This window comes from Haliaeetus leucocephalus, unplaced genomic scaffold (assembly GCF_000737465.1).
Source record: "Haliaeetus leucocephalus isolate CR32 unplaced genomic scaffold, Haliaeetus_leucocephalus-4.0 Scaffold517, whole genome shotgun sequence".
Classification (NCBI taxonomy): Eukaryota; Metazoa; Chordata; class Aves; order Accipitriformes; family Accipitridae; genus Haliaeetus; species Haliaeetus leucocephalus.
The window spans coordinates 3429093-3443053 of NW_010972953.1; the positions used below are offsets into that span (position 1 = coordinate 3429093).

Sequence of the window (13961 nt, forward strand, 5' to 3'; positions counted from 1 at the left end):
AAAAGAGGATCTAGATCCCAGGCAAGGATCTGAAACCCACAAACACTTCCCTGAAAGAGTGAAGTGAAATTGAAATACGTTCCCAGGTCTCATTCAGGGAACTCAGGGGTGTGGGGGGTGGGTGAAGCTCTGGGAGCCAGGCTTGGGTAAGCTACACTTGATGCTGCTTGGGAGCGGTGAAGCTCTAACACCTTCTGGTGCCACATCTCCCAGCAAAACTGCTGCGGCTCACCCCCCTCAGCCTCAGCAGCAGACCGGGACTCCTGGCAGGACCCCAGCCCTCTCCGCCACCATCTGCCCCAGCGCTCTCGAGAGTGAGCTCCACGGCAGAGACAGCAGCTCAACGGTGGTGCAGGCCGGGCCCTGGTCCCAGCCTGGCTAACGGGGTGACAGCGAGCAGGGCCGGCGGCCTCTCCGCATCCCCGTCCCCACGGGCCTGTGGGACAAAATGGCCGCGTCGCCTCCCCGGGGCCAACGCCCGCCCGCGGTTGCCACGGCAACGCGCAGAGCCGCCCTCCGGCCGTCAGGGGGCGCTGCCGCCCGCCCCGCGCCGTCCCATAAGACCCCGCGGCGGGGCTCCGTTGATCTCTTCCCCGCCCCCATCATGGCGGTGAGTGGCGGCGCCCGCTGGTAGAGGCCGGACTGTGCCCTCTCTATCCGCTGCCATCCGCCCTCGGCGGGGCCCGGCCGGGTCACGGCCAGTGCGGGCGGGAGCGGGAGAGGCTGGGGGGGAGAGTTACGGGACCGGTATGGGCAGGGAGGAGCCGGTGGGCCGCCCTGGGGAAGCGGCTGCCATGACAGGCCGCGGCCTGCCCGGTGGCTGGGCCGCCGCGGCGGTGCTTGAGCCGGGGCGGCGGCGCCGGCGTTCCCCCCCCGGGGTGGAGGAGAGCTCGGTGTCAGGTTGCTGTAGCGGCCTGGCGAAGCCTTCTCCTGCCGTTGGGGCGAGCGGTGGGCTGTCTCCCGGACGCCCTCCGTTAGCCCCCGTATCGTTTTTCCACAGCAAGACCAAGGTGAAAAGGAGAACCCCATGCGAGAGCTGCGCATCCGCAAGCTCTGCCTCAACATCTGCGTTGGGGAGAGCGGGGACAGGCTCACCCGAGCGGCCAAAGTGCTGGAGCAGCTGACAGGCCAGACCCCCGTCTTCTCCAAAGGTGAGGGGTGGGTTTTCCTGCCGGCTGCCAAAGGCGGGGGGGGGGGGGGGGGGGAGGGGCGGGGGGGGGTAAAGGGGCGGTTTGTTTTCTGGTTGTTTTTCTTCCTTTCCTGAGCATGCAGAGGATGAAGTGGCAGTGTGGCTCCCAGGGAAGAAGCTCCTTGGCAGAGCCGGTGTGGGTGGGGAGATCTGCTCTGATGTGGGCCTTGGTGTAAGAATTGGGGGTCCTAAATATTCAGGTGCTGGTGGTCGTTTCTGTCAGTTCAGCTCTGCCTCCAGACTTGGGCTGCTGCTCTGCCCTTGTCCCCAAAGAGGGAACGTGTGGTTCTTTTTTTCTTCACTTTAAAGTAATTTGTTGGTTTTCTTAAGCAAGGTGTGTATCCCCTGGGTGGGAATTCTTTGAATAGCCTCTAAGTGTAATTATTGCTGCCTACAGCACGATACACTGTAAGATCCTTTGGAATCAGGAGAAATGAGAAGATTGCTGTTCATTGCACGGTTCGCGGGGCCAAAGCAGAGGAGATTCTGGAGAAGGGGTTGAAGGTGAGAATTTGGCTGGTCTGGATCTTTGATTTGTGAAAGAGCAAAACTTAATCCGTACCAACTGAAAAGATGTGTGCTTTGAAATGTCACACCTGATCTAGTTACACGTTAGTCGTGGGTGTTAAGGGTTGGGGGAGCAGCTTTTGATACACAGGCTGCTGTGTTTGCACCATTTCTCTGGTTGCTGTTTCATCCTTATTTAAGAGCTAGTGGGTGCAGTTGCTGCTTTCTCTTGAGGTTCTGTCTTTACTGCTGTGATTTATGAGCAGGCTGTGGGAGCAAAATCATAGGATTAAAGACTTAGCATGTAAGCAAGTTGTGGGTCTGGTAGCAGTCAGAACACATGGGACTGACTGACGACAAATGTTTCAGGTGCGAGAATACGAGTTGAGAAAAAACAACTTCTCAGACACTGGGAACTTTGGCTTTGGAATCCAGGAGCACATCGATCTGGGGATTAAATACGATCCCAGTATTGGTATCTACGGCTTGGACTTTTACGTGGTGCGTATTCCTTGCTTCCTTGCAGCTACTGGACTTGTGTGAAAGCTCTAGAAGGAACCTAGAACAATAACTGGCTCACGTTAACTTGCTGCCCAGTGCTGGAAGATAGAAAGATGTCAACAAAATCCAAGTTTAAACTGGGATTCCTAGGGCTGCTGTAAAATCCCTGATTTATGACATGTCTCACATTTGCTCTTCAGAAGCAAATACTGTGGCTCTTATTGGTACTCCTGGGATAACACTGAAACAGCTGTGCTAGGTTTGGAGAAGGAAGGAGCAGCAGGAGCTTCAGGAATGTGGACTGAAAGACGGGCTGCACTGCTGGAAGATTCTCCCTGTGTTTAGGGTGCTGGGGGTGGGTCATGTAGCAGTGGTGCTGGCTGGTGTGTTGGAGTCGTTCCATTCTGATGTGCCTCGTGCTAAATCTCTGAAATAGAGGGAAGCTGTTCTGTACGTTAGCAATGCTGTTCAGTGTATCTTTTCTTGAGAGCTGAGGCCTCTGGGTATGGAATAGTGAATCTTCCATACTCATTTTGGTTTCTCTGAGTCAGTGTATGTGCTAAGTCGCCCAGTCTAGGAGCTGTCTGTGTCAGTTTACCTGGCTGCTCAGAAGTTACTTAGTTTTCAGTTTACATTGAGGCTGTAGAAGAGAACACTTTCAGTCTTGAGTGTGACGGACAACAAGATGTTACTGATGTGGAAATTTTAGCCTTCCCTCCTAGAAAACTGTTAAGTTTAAGAAAATAAAAAAAAAAAATGCTGGAATGAAATAGTGCTGTGGCTCTCCTCTCCTGACAGGTGCTGGGCAGGCCTGGTTTCAGCATTGCTGACAAGAAGCGCAGGACTGGCAACATTGGAGCCAAGCACAGAATTGGAAAGGAAGAAGCCATGCGCTGGTTTCAGCAAAAGGTAAAGTCCATCTTTATTTTTGTATCCCAAGAGTTTCCTAGCAAGTATCAGCAAAATGCTTCACTGTGGAAAGGCTGGAACAAGTCACTGGGCAGGAGATCCTGATCACTGCTTAAATCGCTGTTTTTTACTGGTCTGGGGCAGTAGAAGCTGTGTTTGAGGATGAGTGCTGTTCATACCCCTTTTTTGTGTGTGCTGAACTGAAAGAGCAGCTCTTGCAGGATAGCTGGAAGTATCGGCTCTTGTGTAAATCTGTCTCCCACAGTTTTTGGGAGGTGGCGTGTGTATGTGGATCACAAGTGACGAGACAGGGTTAGGATTTGTTTATCTGACACAGCTCCTAGCTCAGCTACCAGACTTGGAGGATGGAGCGATCCAAATAAAACAAGTTCTTGGGTTTATCTGTCCGTAGCCCTCTCTGACACAGACTGGATAATGAACAGGAGTTGCCAAAAGCTTGATTGGAAATGCTCAGAGATAGGGACTCTGATACTTTTTCGGAGGTGGAAAGGGTGGGCGGTCTGTCTGGAGGCTCTTTACTGGCTACTCTGCCTAGATCTGCACCGATGATACCCTGCACAGGGTGGGCTCCAGCCTGCTCCTGCTGAATGGATTTTTTTTTTTTTTCTCCCCCCCTCCCCCACCTGGTTCTGCTTACTGTGGCTGAGTTACTTTCAGGGCCAAATCCTGGGACTGTAAAAGAGACAAGCGTAGTTCTGGTCAGATCAACCTGTGAAGGATGGGGCTTCTTTCACTGGGCTGATGAGTGGAGTTTAATGCTTATCTCAACAAAGCCCTGCTTGGAAGTCAGCAGCACAGCAGCAAAGTAGAAAGGCAGTTAGCTACAGGAGAACTGGTATTTCATGTCAGTGTTGTCTGCCTGGCTTGGAGTGAGTGTGGTGACCCAGTTTTCTGCACAGCAGTCCTGCACCTTTACCTGATGGTACTTTCTGACTTGGTTCTTGTTTGTTTGTTTGTTTTTTGTTTTTTTTTGTCTCACAGTATGATGGCATCATCCTTCCTGGTAAATGAGCGGTTCCTGTTACCAAAAAAGCAAATAAAGTTTTCTAACCTTTAACTTCTGTTGTGAATTTTGTGGGGGCTCCTGACCTGAGAAGCTGCTGGGAGCAAGGGTTGGTCACACTGGAAAGGCACCAGAAGGACATGGACTGATGCTGTGCACTTGAAGAGAACATGCTGTTCTTGAGGAGCAGGTGTTGGATTTACATGGATACAGTCTCCACTTCTGTACTGTCCAACTGCACAAATAATATATAGAGCTTTTACTAGAGTCTGCAGGTGGGTGTAGAAAGAAGGAAAAAAAAAAAAAATGCTTTTTGGCCAATGGAGTAGTAGAGCAGAATTTCTGGAGGGTTAAATCCCTGAGGGGAACAAAGTAAGTCAGTGTGCCGGTTCTGATCCTCCACAGACTGACCTACAGTCTTAACAGCAGCCTGCTCTTTAATGAATGAGGGATTCTGAATTAGCAGAAGAAACTTGGTTGCTCTAGGAACTATTGGGAGTGCAAGTTCAATGGGAAGCCAAAGGAAATGGCACACGCATCCTCTTAATAAAGCAGAGCCATAAAGCCAAGATGTAGCTGAGGGTTGTCTAAGCAAGCATGACAGGACTGGTTGGAAGGGGCTGAGGGGATGGGCAAGGCCTGTGGTGCTGGTGGTGCCAGGGGACTGGCGATGCTTCCGAGCCAAGATTCAAGCCTGATGCCACAAGAGAGGGCTGAGATCAGCCAGCAGAAACCCCTGATCCGTGCTGCTTCTGTGGGTAGTGTGAGAGACCTCGAGTGCCTGTACCTGCAGCTGGTAGAGTTGTTTCTACCCCAGAGATGGTGGTGCTCTCGATGTTCTGTAGAAATCCTGAAGCAATTACTGGATGTGCTTGGAATGTAGGGGATGAATCTTGACTTGTTTGTTAAAATACTTCAGAAGTGTGAACTTATACTGCTTTAATTACACAGCCAGACAGCTTTCCCCTGCAAAGGAATGGCCTTTATTGTTCAAAGAGAAAATTCCCTGCAGGACAATACAGCTCACACAAGTGGAGTTCAGCAACACCCTTGCCTCTGTGCCCAGTGTTCAGTCCTCTCCTGCATCTTACAATAAAAAAATATAATTAAAAAAATGAAGGAACAAACTCGCTTCCATCCAGATCTGCATGCGTTGGCACCAGTGATCAAGCAGTGTTGTCTCAAAGACTAGATTGTTCCCTTGTCAAGCCTGTTTGGAGTTGTAAACCAGGGGAGGTTGCTAGTGCTGTTCAGGATGGAACCCACTCCAAAATGCACAGGGCAGTGTGTGCTGTGCATGCTAAAATGCACAGAGGAGAGTAGAATTTGAACAGGAATTATGTTCTGCCTCTGTATAGCTTTATTCTCAATGTGAACTCTTAATTGAGAAAGAGAATTCTCAAGAGAAAGATCAAGACCTTTATGTGAACTGTAGCTTCTACAAGTTGCTCAGTTTTGGCAAGTTACGAAAGGCAGTGCAAACCAGCCTGCTTTGCTGAAGCTCTTGTCTTTGCATCTTCATGGCATGTTGAGGTTCCCTTGAGGGGCTCAGGGGCTTCCTGGATGCAATTTCACTGTGTTGTGCAAAAAAGACCAGAACAAAACCAGGAGCATTTGCCTGGATGCTCAGCAGTGTGTAGTTGTCTTGGCCTGAGACAAAGGTGACGAGCCTGTCTAGGATCACATGTAAATGTGCTCCAGTAACAGGACCTGTTATCAGAAGATGCTGGCCTTAGCACATGACTGTTGTGCAATGTTTTGTCATGACCATGGGTTTGAGACCAGGAAATAACCACCACTCTCTTACCTCCTGCTCTTCACAGGTTATCACTGCTCTGGGACTGTATCTCAGACCTGCCGGGGCAGGGTTCGGAGTGCTGTGGTGTGGTTTGTCCTGATGTACTCAGCCCAAGAGCCTGAGTCTGCTCTGCAGCACTGTAAGGCAGGGTCTGCAGCCCCTGTGCACTCTGAAAGGGCAGCTAGGGTTTTAATGAAGACTGGTAACTGTCTCAGACGCAGTGACAGGGAGGGTCCCCAGGCACTGAGCAACTGCTTGCCCCTGGAAACTCAAGTTTCCTAATCACTTCTTTTACAGGTCAGACTCTGCTTTTCCAGTTATGGGGAAGCACTGATTGAGTTCAAAATCAAGCTGTCAGCTTGATGGTACAAGTAACAGGACCTGACTAGGAATATATCTGCGAGAGCTCCTGGTTTAGATGTGAAGGGATTCTGCTCCAGCTGATACTTATTTTCAGGGCACCATTTGCCTCTCAAATCTGGAGTTTCATAGCATCCTCAGGCACTTCCCTGATTCCCTCTGCTTGAGCCAGAGCACGGCACTTGGAAGAGTAACAGATCTTAGTGAGTTGCTCCAATAGTTCTCTTCCTTGCTATCAAGATTCACTTTATTCCTGGTCTGAAGGCATCTAGCTTCAATGAGTAAATATTAAGTGTCCTTCCATTGAACAAATGCTACATGAGAACAGGGTCTGTTCTAGATCTGTCATTTTCTTGTACCTAATATCAATACTACTGTTGTTTTGAAGGTGTCTCGTGATACTATTCCTACAGTACAATTTCTCCTGCATTATTCTAGTTTGTTTTTCTTCTTTTTTTTCCATTTTTTTCCAATCCATGCTGCGATACAGTGCTGCAGGCTGAGGAGAAAAGCTGTTCTGTCCTGCTTGCTTCCATGTCTGCCCCCCGCTTGAGCAGTCCCTGCTTAAGCTGTGGGATGAAGATGCAGGCAGCTCAGAAGACACTTTCCTGGAGCCCAAAACTTGCCATGATGGAACAAGAATGTATGAGACTTTGCAGTGACTCCAAACATCAGCGTGCCTCCCCATCCAGCTACTCCACACTCCTGAGCTCAATCTCCTTCCCTAGCTGCTGGCATAAGCCATGTGGCACTCAGGGCTCTTTACGTGCTGGCTGCTGCTGAGGCCACAGAGCTAGCCCGGGACCTGGAGCTCGGGGAGCGTGGGAGGATGATAGTGCAGCACGAGACACCCACGGTGGCCTCGGGGAGGTCCTCATCCTCGGTCCACTCGTTGAGGTCAGGGTTGTAGCACTGCACGCATTTCTGATACTTCTTCCCAGTCTCGTTCCAGCCACCCACCAGGCACAAGCGCCCCTCCAGCAGAGCCACCCCGGCTGTGCTGACCCCCGTGGGCAGGGGTGCCATGTAACTCCACTGCCCTGTGAGTGGGCTGTAACACTCCACGGGCATCACGTCCACCCGCTCACCTTGGGGACCCAGCTGGCTCCCACCCAGCACATACGCTCGGTCGGCCACAGTGGCTGCACAGTGCCAGCCCCGGGGGGTGCTGAGCCTTGCCTGCTCCCTCCAGGTGTCGGTGCTGGGCTCGTAGCAGCACACGGTGCGGGAATAGGCATGGCTGATGTAGCCGCCTGTGACCAGGAGCTTGCCGTCAATGACGGTGGTGGCATGGCAGCAGCGGTGTGTCTCCAGGCTTGCCTTGCTCTGCCAGCTGTTGGTGGTGGGGACATAGCACTCGACAGATGCCAACACGCCCTCAGCATTGCGCCCTCCAACAGCGTAGAGGAGCCCATTGCAGGCACTCAGGCTGAAGTGTGTCCTCCTGTGCTGCATGCTGGCCAGGTGCAGCCAGGTGTTGAAGCGTGGATCGTACCTGGGGGACGAAGGGCAGATCTGTCTGTCCAGGACTAGCATCAGAGCTGTGGGGAGAAGAGGGCCCTGCCAAATATCTGCCTTTGGAGGAGACAACTTGTGCTCTGAAAGAGCCTCTCTGTCTTCTCCAGCAGTAAAAAAGCATTTGGGCAGGCAGTACAGATGGAGACGATGGCACTGCACAGGACTGGATCCTGCCTGTGACTGCTGGGGTTGTTGCCGCTCTAACCCTTGGGATGGCCCCAGCATTGCTCCTGCCACCACAAGCTCCGGCCTGGTGTGGAAATGGTGAGTGCTACTCATCTGAGGTGTCCCCAAGCACTGTTACTGTCCCCTCTGTTGGGTCTTGGCAGGTAGAAGAGGACCAAGGGACAGGCCTTCTCTGCCCACCCTGCCAGGCCAAAGCCAGGCACTTGATAAGAAGCCAGCTCCTTGTGTGCCCACGAGGTGGCAGAGGGAACTGAAATGGCTGTGGCCCCAGAGCGATGCCCCGGGGACTAAGGCCAGGCTGGAAAAGGTGGATAAGCTACTGGCCAGAAATAGAAAGGAGACCTGCCAGTGGGTCCCTGAAACCTCACTCCATGCAGCAGAAAGAGACCAGTGATGGCTGCTAACCAAGGGGTGGTGATCAGGGGCCGTGAAGGGCTGGCCTCGAGCAGTGCCCACGGTGTTGCATGTGGAGCCTCAAGTGGCTGAGCCAAGCTGTGGGCAGAGCCGCTAGGAAGTTCAGGTTTAGGTTGCAAACAAAATACTGCTTGTCAGGTTGCCATGGTTACTCCTCCTTTCTTTGAACAGTAATCCCTTGGCAATCCATTGACAGGTTTATGGGGATTTAGGAAACAAACCTTGTTATTTAAATAACAAAAAGAGAAATGGAGGTGGAGAGAAGAAAGCCTGAAGGGCAACAGGAATCCTACAGACAGTAAATCTACCTTAAAATGAATCCAGGCAAACCAGAGACCGGGTCGAGGCTGGCACTGGCTGGAGGAATAGCCACCAAGCGAAAAGGGGAACTCCCCAGACTAACAAAATGCTAAATAATAAGGGCTCCCATTTCTCTAGGAGCCTCACAGCTTTGAAGAGGCCCTGCCTTGCCCTCATCCTGCACCGGTGCTGTGTGCTGCTGGAGGACGTGGGCAGCACAGCCCAGGCCCCAAAGTCCCCAGGGGAAGCCCAGGCCAGGGTCACGCAGACCAAATGCTTGGAAGTGGTTTCCAGGTCTTGGGTCTCACAGACCAGCACCCTGTGCTGCGCCTCGCTGCATTTGTCCCTCCCTGGCAGCATTATCTCAGGGGCCAGACCTACCTCCTCGTTACTGATAGCAGAGGAAACTTTCTGACGTGCTCATCCCTCACCCCATGGGGGATGCTGGGGCACAGGCAAACACAGCACAGCTCTGAACCCCTCCCCAGGGTCTGTGTGGCCAGGTGAAGCCTGTCTTACCTGCTCAGGCTGCTGACGGCATGCTTGGCCTGGTTCCTGGCATCATTTTGGTCTTCACCACCCGCAATGTAGATGAATCCATCCATCACAACCACACACTGGTTAAAACTTTTTGCTGGCATCTCTGTCAGCTTGTTCCAGTTTCCCTCTGTGTCCCTGTAGCTGATCTCCCTGCTAAGAGCCTTCTCGGTCAAAGCTGGACGACCCCCAACTGTGACGAGCACCCTCTGGCCTCCCCGAATCCTGGTTCTCCGTGACTGAAGGCTGTTTTGCTGGTGGGGGAGCAGGTGGTAATTCATAGCATCCACGAGGAGCTTGTGGCACTGAGGGTCTTGCATCATGCGTGGCACAGGTTGCACATGGTTGACCAAGTCTGGAGCTGAGATTGTGCCGAATCGAATGTTGCTCAGGAGGTCAGCAGCATATCGGACCCGTTTTGGGTCAAACTCCAGCCACTTGACAGCGATCTGGAAGGCTGCAACCTCACTGGGTATCTGCAGGCCATCATCCATCAGCAGCTCATTGATCTGATCGAAGGGGAGTTTCATGAACTGGTCAGTCTTGGAGAACTCCAGGAAGTTTTCCCGGATGAACTTCCGCGTGGCATCTTTCACCTGGTTGAGGCCGTAGGTGGCTGAGATGTTGGCGATGTACACGCAGTTCTCCACGGCCATCTCCCGAACGAGGAAGTCACCACACATGTTCAGCAGTGCTGGCACCTGCAGCTGAGTGGCCGCAGCGATGGTGCTGCCGATGGTGTACAGCGAGAGGCTCAGCTTCCCCGTGTAGGCGTAGGTGATGATGGTGGTCAGGCCCAGTGGGGAGACGTCGTGGAGCTCCACCCGGTGCAGCTGAGGGTCTCTCTGCAGCAGGCGGTGGAAGTACTCGCTGCAGGAAGCCAGGACGAGTTTATGCACGTCGAAGGACTTTGTTTTGGTGGCAATGGTGAGATCACAGAGGAACCGCTTCTGGCGCATCTGATTCATCCCCTCCAGAAGGCTGGCTCCATGGTCGGACGCTTCAAGCTCCGTGGCCGTGCAGTGGAAGCCGTTGGAGCCGCTGTCGAACAAACCATTCAAGTGACTGAGGTGTTCGACATCTAGCAAAGCATCTTCCACCATCACAGGGGTGATGGATGCATCCTCTTTATCCACCTTGGGCTTCTTGGTTTTCTTTTTGGGTGCCATCCTGGCAGAATCGGAACAGGACCTGGTGAGAAAGGAGAGGTGAGGATCCTTGTAGCAGGGGTACGGGTATTCTTCTGCTCTTTAAGACATTCAGTTAAGCAAAGGAAAGACTCCCACTGACTCATACACTCTTTGGGTCAGACCAAGGGAAGGACGGAAACTGCCTCCCAAGCCCTGTATACCTCAGAGCCACGTGAAAGGCATCAAGGGCCATGACTGTGAGAGGGGATCCTCAACTCTCAGCCAGTACCAGCACCTTCGCTGTGTTAAAAAAGGACTGGGGATTTTGGGTGGTTGCTTTGGGAAACTGGGAGCACCCACTCGTTCCTGTGGTGTGGGGCTGTGCTTGGCCCCGCTGACAGCTCCGCTGTCTGGGGTGACACAGACTCCAGGCAGAGCGAGATGGCAATCGCAGGGTGTGTTTTGCCTGACTCAAGCGCGTGCCAGATGGGATGAATCAAGTCCAAGCAGCTCTGACAGAGGTTTCCACACAACAGTGAGGTGAGATGAGTCCCAGCACTGCAGGACCGCATAGAAAAGGGTGTGCATTTCCCTCTCAACCCCTTGGGCACGGTGAGGCACTGCTGGGTAACCAGTGGGGCCAGCTGCCCTTTGGAGTGACCAGTTCAGAGTGCAGGTGAAAGAGGAAACAACAACAACAAAAATCCAGCTTTTGAATGTTCCCAAATTCCAGTTTGAAACTCCAGTCTGAAACTCAGCAGTGACCTCAGCTCCTCTGAGGGAGCTTGGAGCAGCCAATATATGAGGGAACAAATCTACTGGCCAGAAATAGCTGTTGCTGCGCTGTCTCACATGTCTGGGTACTGTTTATTATGCTTGGCCATAAAGATCAGGTTTCTTGGAACTGAGTAATCAGCTCGTATTTAGCACCAGGCAAAGAAGGGGGGCATTATGAGACTTCAGCAAAAACACAGAGAAGGGAAAAGTTTAGTAAAAGTCCCCGCCAAGAAGGAAAGAGGATTCAGGGCTGAGTCTGAGGGGGAGAGCAGCAGTGCCAGTGCAGCCAAGCACAGCTGGCTGGGTTGAGCAGAGCGAGCAGGGATGACACAGAAGCCAAGGGGATTCAGGAGCAAAGTCCCAGGCACTTGAGCCATCCCTGGTATTGTGGCGTTTCATGGGGCTACCCCAATTTACACGACTGAGAGCTTATCTATCACAGTGTCATATCCTGGAGTAGGCATCAGTCCTTCTGAAACTGGGATGCAAATGCTGCTCTCTCTGTGTGTTTGAATATGAAATGGTTTCTGACACCCAGCTCAGGATTGGGAAAAGGAACTGGAATTTATCCTTTTAGAGCAACACCACTTTGATATTTCCAAACACACATTTTGTTCAGACTATCAATTTCCCAAGAAAATTTGCAGTTTCAGCTTTTCAGCTGGATTTGAAGTGAAAATACAGGTTAAATATTGCTTAAATAAATATAAAATATCATTTTTCCAGGCCTTCTATCCAGATCCCTCAAACCTGTATCTCTTTGAGATATGACACTGCACAAACATCCTTGCTGCTAACAAAGCCAAAGAGAAGCAAGACTTGTCTTGCAGGAAGGTGGCCATTCTGCTGCCCCCATGCTGAGACCTGTCCCGGCAGGACGGGTGCCAGGTCGAGGTCTGCAACCTGCTGGGGCAGGAGGGTTTGGCCTTGTGAAATAAGTGACCTGGGTGTCAGCTCCCACTGGGCTGTGCTGAGGATCTGCCTGATCCCTTCTGCTCCCCAGACGGCCTGGATTTTGACCTTTTGTTACAGAAACAAGCACAGTGTCTGCAGCAAACTACTGTTTCTGTCCATATAACTGCTCACCCCCCTTTCAGGGGCTCCAGACCCCATTTTTGAGAGGTGACACCAGTGTTCAGCAGCTCTTGTGTGCCTGGTGTGAAGCCCAGCATCACAGTTGGGCTAGCTGATCTCCGAAAGCCTTCTTAATTCCTTCTGGAAAGCCCAGCAATGCAGCTGGCTTTCCATCGCCCTGTCCACCCCACTCAGAGTCAAGGGGGGAAGTTGTTCGGGGATAAAACAGAGGTCTTCTAACTGCATTACACTTCATACAAGTACAGCGGAGCCATGAGAAGTTTTGGGCTCATATTGATGTCCATGGAATCCTGCCTGTCCCCTTTGGGCACCTTTGACAGACTCCGGTTTGAAGCACGTGTTCATGTTATTCCAGTGTCTGGCTGCAGGAGGGCAGAGCGACCTTTACTACCTGCAGTTAATTTAAAATGGGACATCATTGCTGCTTCTGATTGAAATACCACTGTAGTGACTTGAAAGGGATATTTTTCCTGCAGATTAATCCTGGCTGCTGGATTAATCTAGGGAGCTGGTATGAAGAGATTTCAAAGGGCCCAGACAGGAAGGAGGGAAGACAGGGCTTTTTTCTAGCTGTTTAAACTTCTCTTAAAAGACAGTGGTTGTCCTCACATCCTTTCAGTGCTGCTAATCTCAGCCCTGCACCGTATTACTGAGCTAACAGCAAAGCAGGACCTATGCTGGGTGATACTGTGTCTTCAGGAAGTTACAGCAGGCTCATTTTAATATCTAAGCAAACAGACAGAATCCCTCTCCTTTACCTGCCGGTGCCCACAGCCCTGAGTTCAAGCAGGGTCTGACTGCCAGCAAACACTGAGCTGGCCTGGGAAACTACCTGGACACTGCAGCTGTGGGCACTATTTTGCTGCCAATAATTCCTCCAGCCCCATTTTAGAAAACAACAAAGTCTTTCCCCATGCCATTATTTCCATTATTCAGCAGTTCCCGTGCCCCACGCAAGGTCTCTGCAAATCCTGCTAGGCGAGCTCTGATTCTCCATGACTTGTCTATAGGCTGGGTCTGCTCCTTACCTTGCTGTTAAGACCGGTTAGTCCAAGGGGAAGCTCTGACCAGCACAGGGCTCTGCAGGTTGAGAGACAGAGACCCTCAACTTTCCCCACACGACATCCTCCTCCCTCCTCTCCCCTCCCAGCCAGCTGACTGCTCTTATCACTTCTACATTTACAGCAGGCTTTTGGGGTGATGCGAGGACAGACGCCCTCAGCCGAGTCCCAAGAGACATGGAAAGGGCTGGATTCAGGTAGCGCTGCTCCAGCCAAGGGCATCGTTGCAGCCAGCACCAGGAGAAGGCAGTAAACCAAAGGCCAAGCATGATTACCTGGCCACTGCCAAGGCTGAGGCAACGAGGAGGCAGGCAAAGGCCTGGCTCCACCATGGAGGGGTTCATCAGGACATTTGGGGATGACATGGGGGACATGGCCTTGCTGATGCCTTCCCTGCTCTCCTGAGCGAGCGGAGGGGACGGCAGCTCCGAGCCCCCGGCCTGGGCAGCTGTGGCCCTGCTCAATTTGCCTTTGGCCACGAACGAATCTAAACTCCTACTTTCTACTCCCAACAGCCGTGGTGGAGCCGTTGGGAGACAACGGGAATAGGTAGGAAGCGACGTTTGCGTCAGGAGAGACTGTCCTGACCGCGGTAGGGCCGGACGTGGCACCACTGCCCCAGAGAGGGGCGGCCAAGGCGGGGGCGCGTTCGCGC

General features: G+C 52.3%; 3 protein-coding genes across 6 annotated transcripts in view; 2 read left to right on the forward strand and 1 right to left on the reverse strand.

Annotated features, from left to right (window-relative positions):
* Positions 1-565: 565 nt before the first annotated feature.
* On the forward strand, positions 566-4185 carry RPL11 (ribosomal protein L11). Its single transcript, XM_010576083.1, has 6 exons — positions 566-610; positions 1001-1151; positions 1587-1693; positions 2066-2197; positions 2996-3106; positions 4109-4185. The coding sequence occupies exons 1-6, from the start codon at positions 605-607 to the stop codon at positions 4136-4138; spliced, it is 537 nt and encodes a 178-aa protein (XP_010574385.1). The 5' UTR covers positions 566-604; the 3' UTR covers positions 4139-4185.
* Positions 4186-5539: 1354 nt separating this feature from the next.
* Positions 5540-13946, reverse strand: LOC104837155 (kelch-like protein 31). 4 transcript variants are annotated; one of them, XM_010576078.1, is made up of 4 exons: positions 13813-13946; positions 13274-13325; positions 9226-10434; positions 5540-7783 (listed from the first exon to the last, which is right to left on the reverse strand). In XM_010576078.1, the coding sequence occupies exons 3-4, from the start codon at positions 10410-10412 to the stop codon at positions 7051-7053; spliced, it is 1920 nt and encodes a 639-aa protein (XP_010574380.1). In that variant the 5' UTR covers positions 10413-10434; positions 13274-13325; positions 13813-13946; the 3' UTR covers positions 5540-7050. The 4 variants fall into 4 exon arrangements, with proteins under 4 accessions (XP_010574380.1, XP_010574382.1, XP_010574383.1 ...); XM_010576080.1 differs by having other exon boundaries at positions 13806-13946; XM_010576081.1 differs by lacking the exon at positions 13274-13325.
* TCEB3 (transcription elongation factor B (SIII), polypeptide 3 (110kDa, elongin A)) overlaps positions 13446-13961 on the forward strand; it is a 14163-nt gene continuing 13647 nt past the window's right edge. Inside the window, exons 1-2 of the mRNA XM_010576339.1 lie at positions 13446-13503; positions 13822-13855. Of these exons, the coding sequence (XP_010574641.1) occupies positions 13446-13503; positions 13822-13855 (92 nt within the window). The remainder of the gene's footprint in view (positions 13504-13821; positions 13856-13961) is intronic.

Excerpts from the sequence above, each read along its gene's own strand:
- RPL11 (XM_010576083.1), top strand. Across the intron at positions 1,694-2,065 it reads TTCTGGAGAAGGGGTTGAAG|GTGCGAGAATACGAGTTGAG; the intron begins GTGAGAATTTGG and ends CAAATGTTTCAG. Across the intron at positions 3,107-4,108 it reads TGCGCTGGTTTCAGCAAAAG|TATGATGGCATCATCCTTCC; the intron begins GTAAAGTCCATC and ends TTTGTCTCACAG.
- LOC104837155 (XM_010576081.1), bottom strand. The coding sequence starts at position 10,412 with ATGGCACCCAAAAAGAAAACCAAGAAGCCCAAGGTGGATAAAGAGGAT. Across the intron at positions 7,784-9,225 it reads GCCGTCAGCAGCCTGAGCAG|GTACGATCCACGCTTCAACA; the intron begins GTAAGACAGGCT and ends TTCGTCCCCCAG.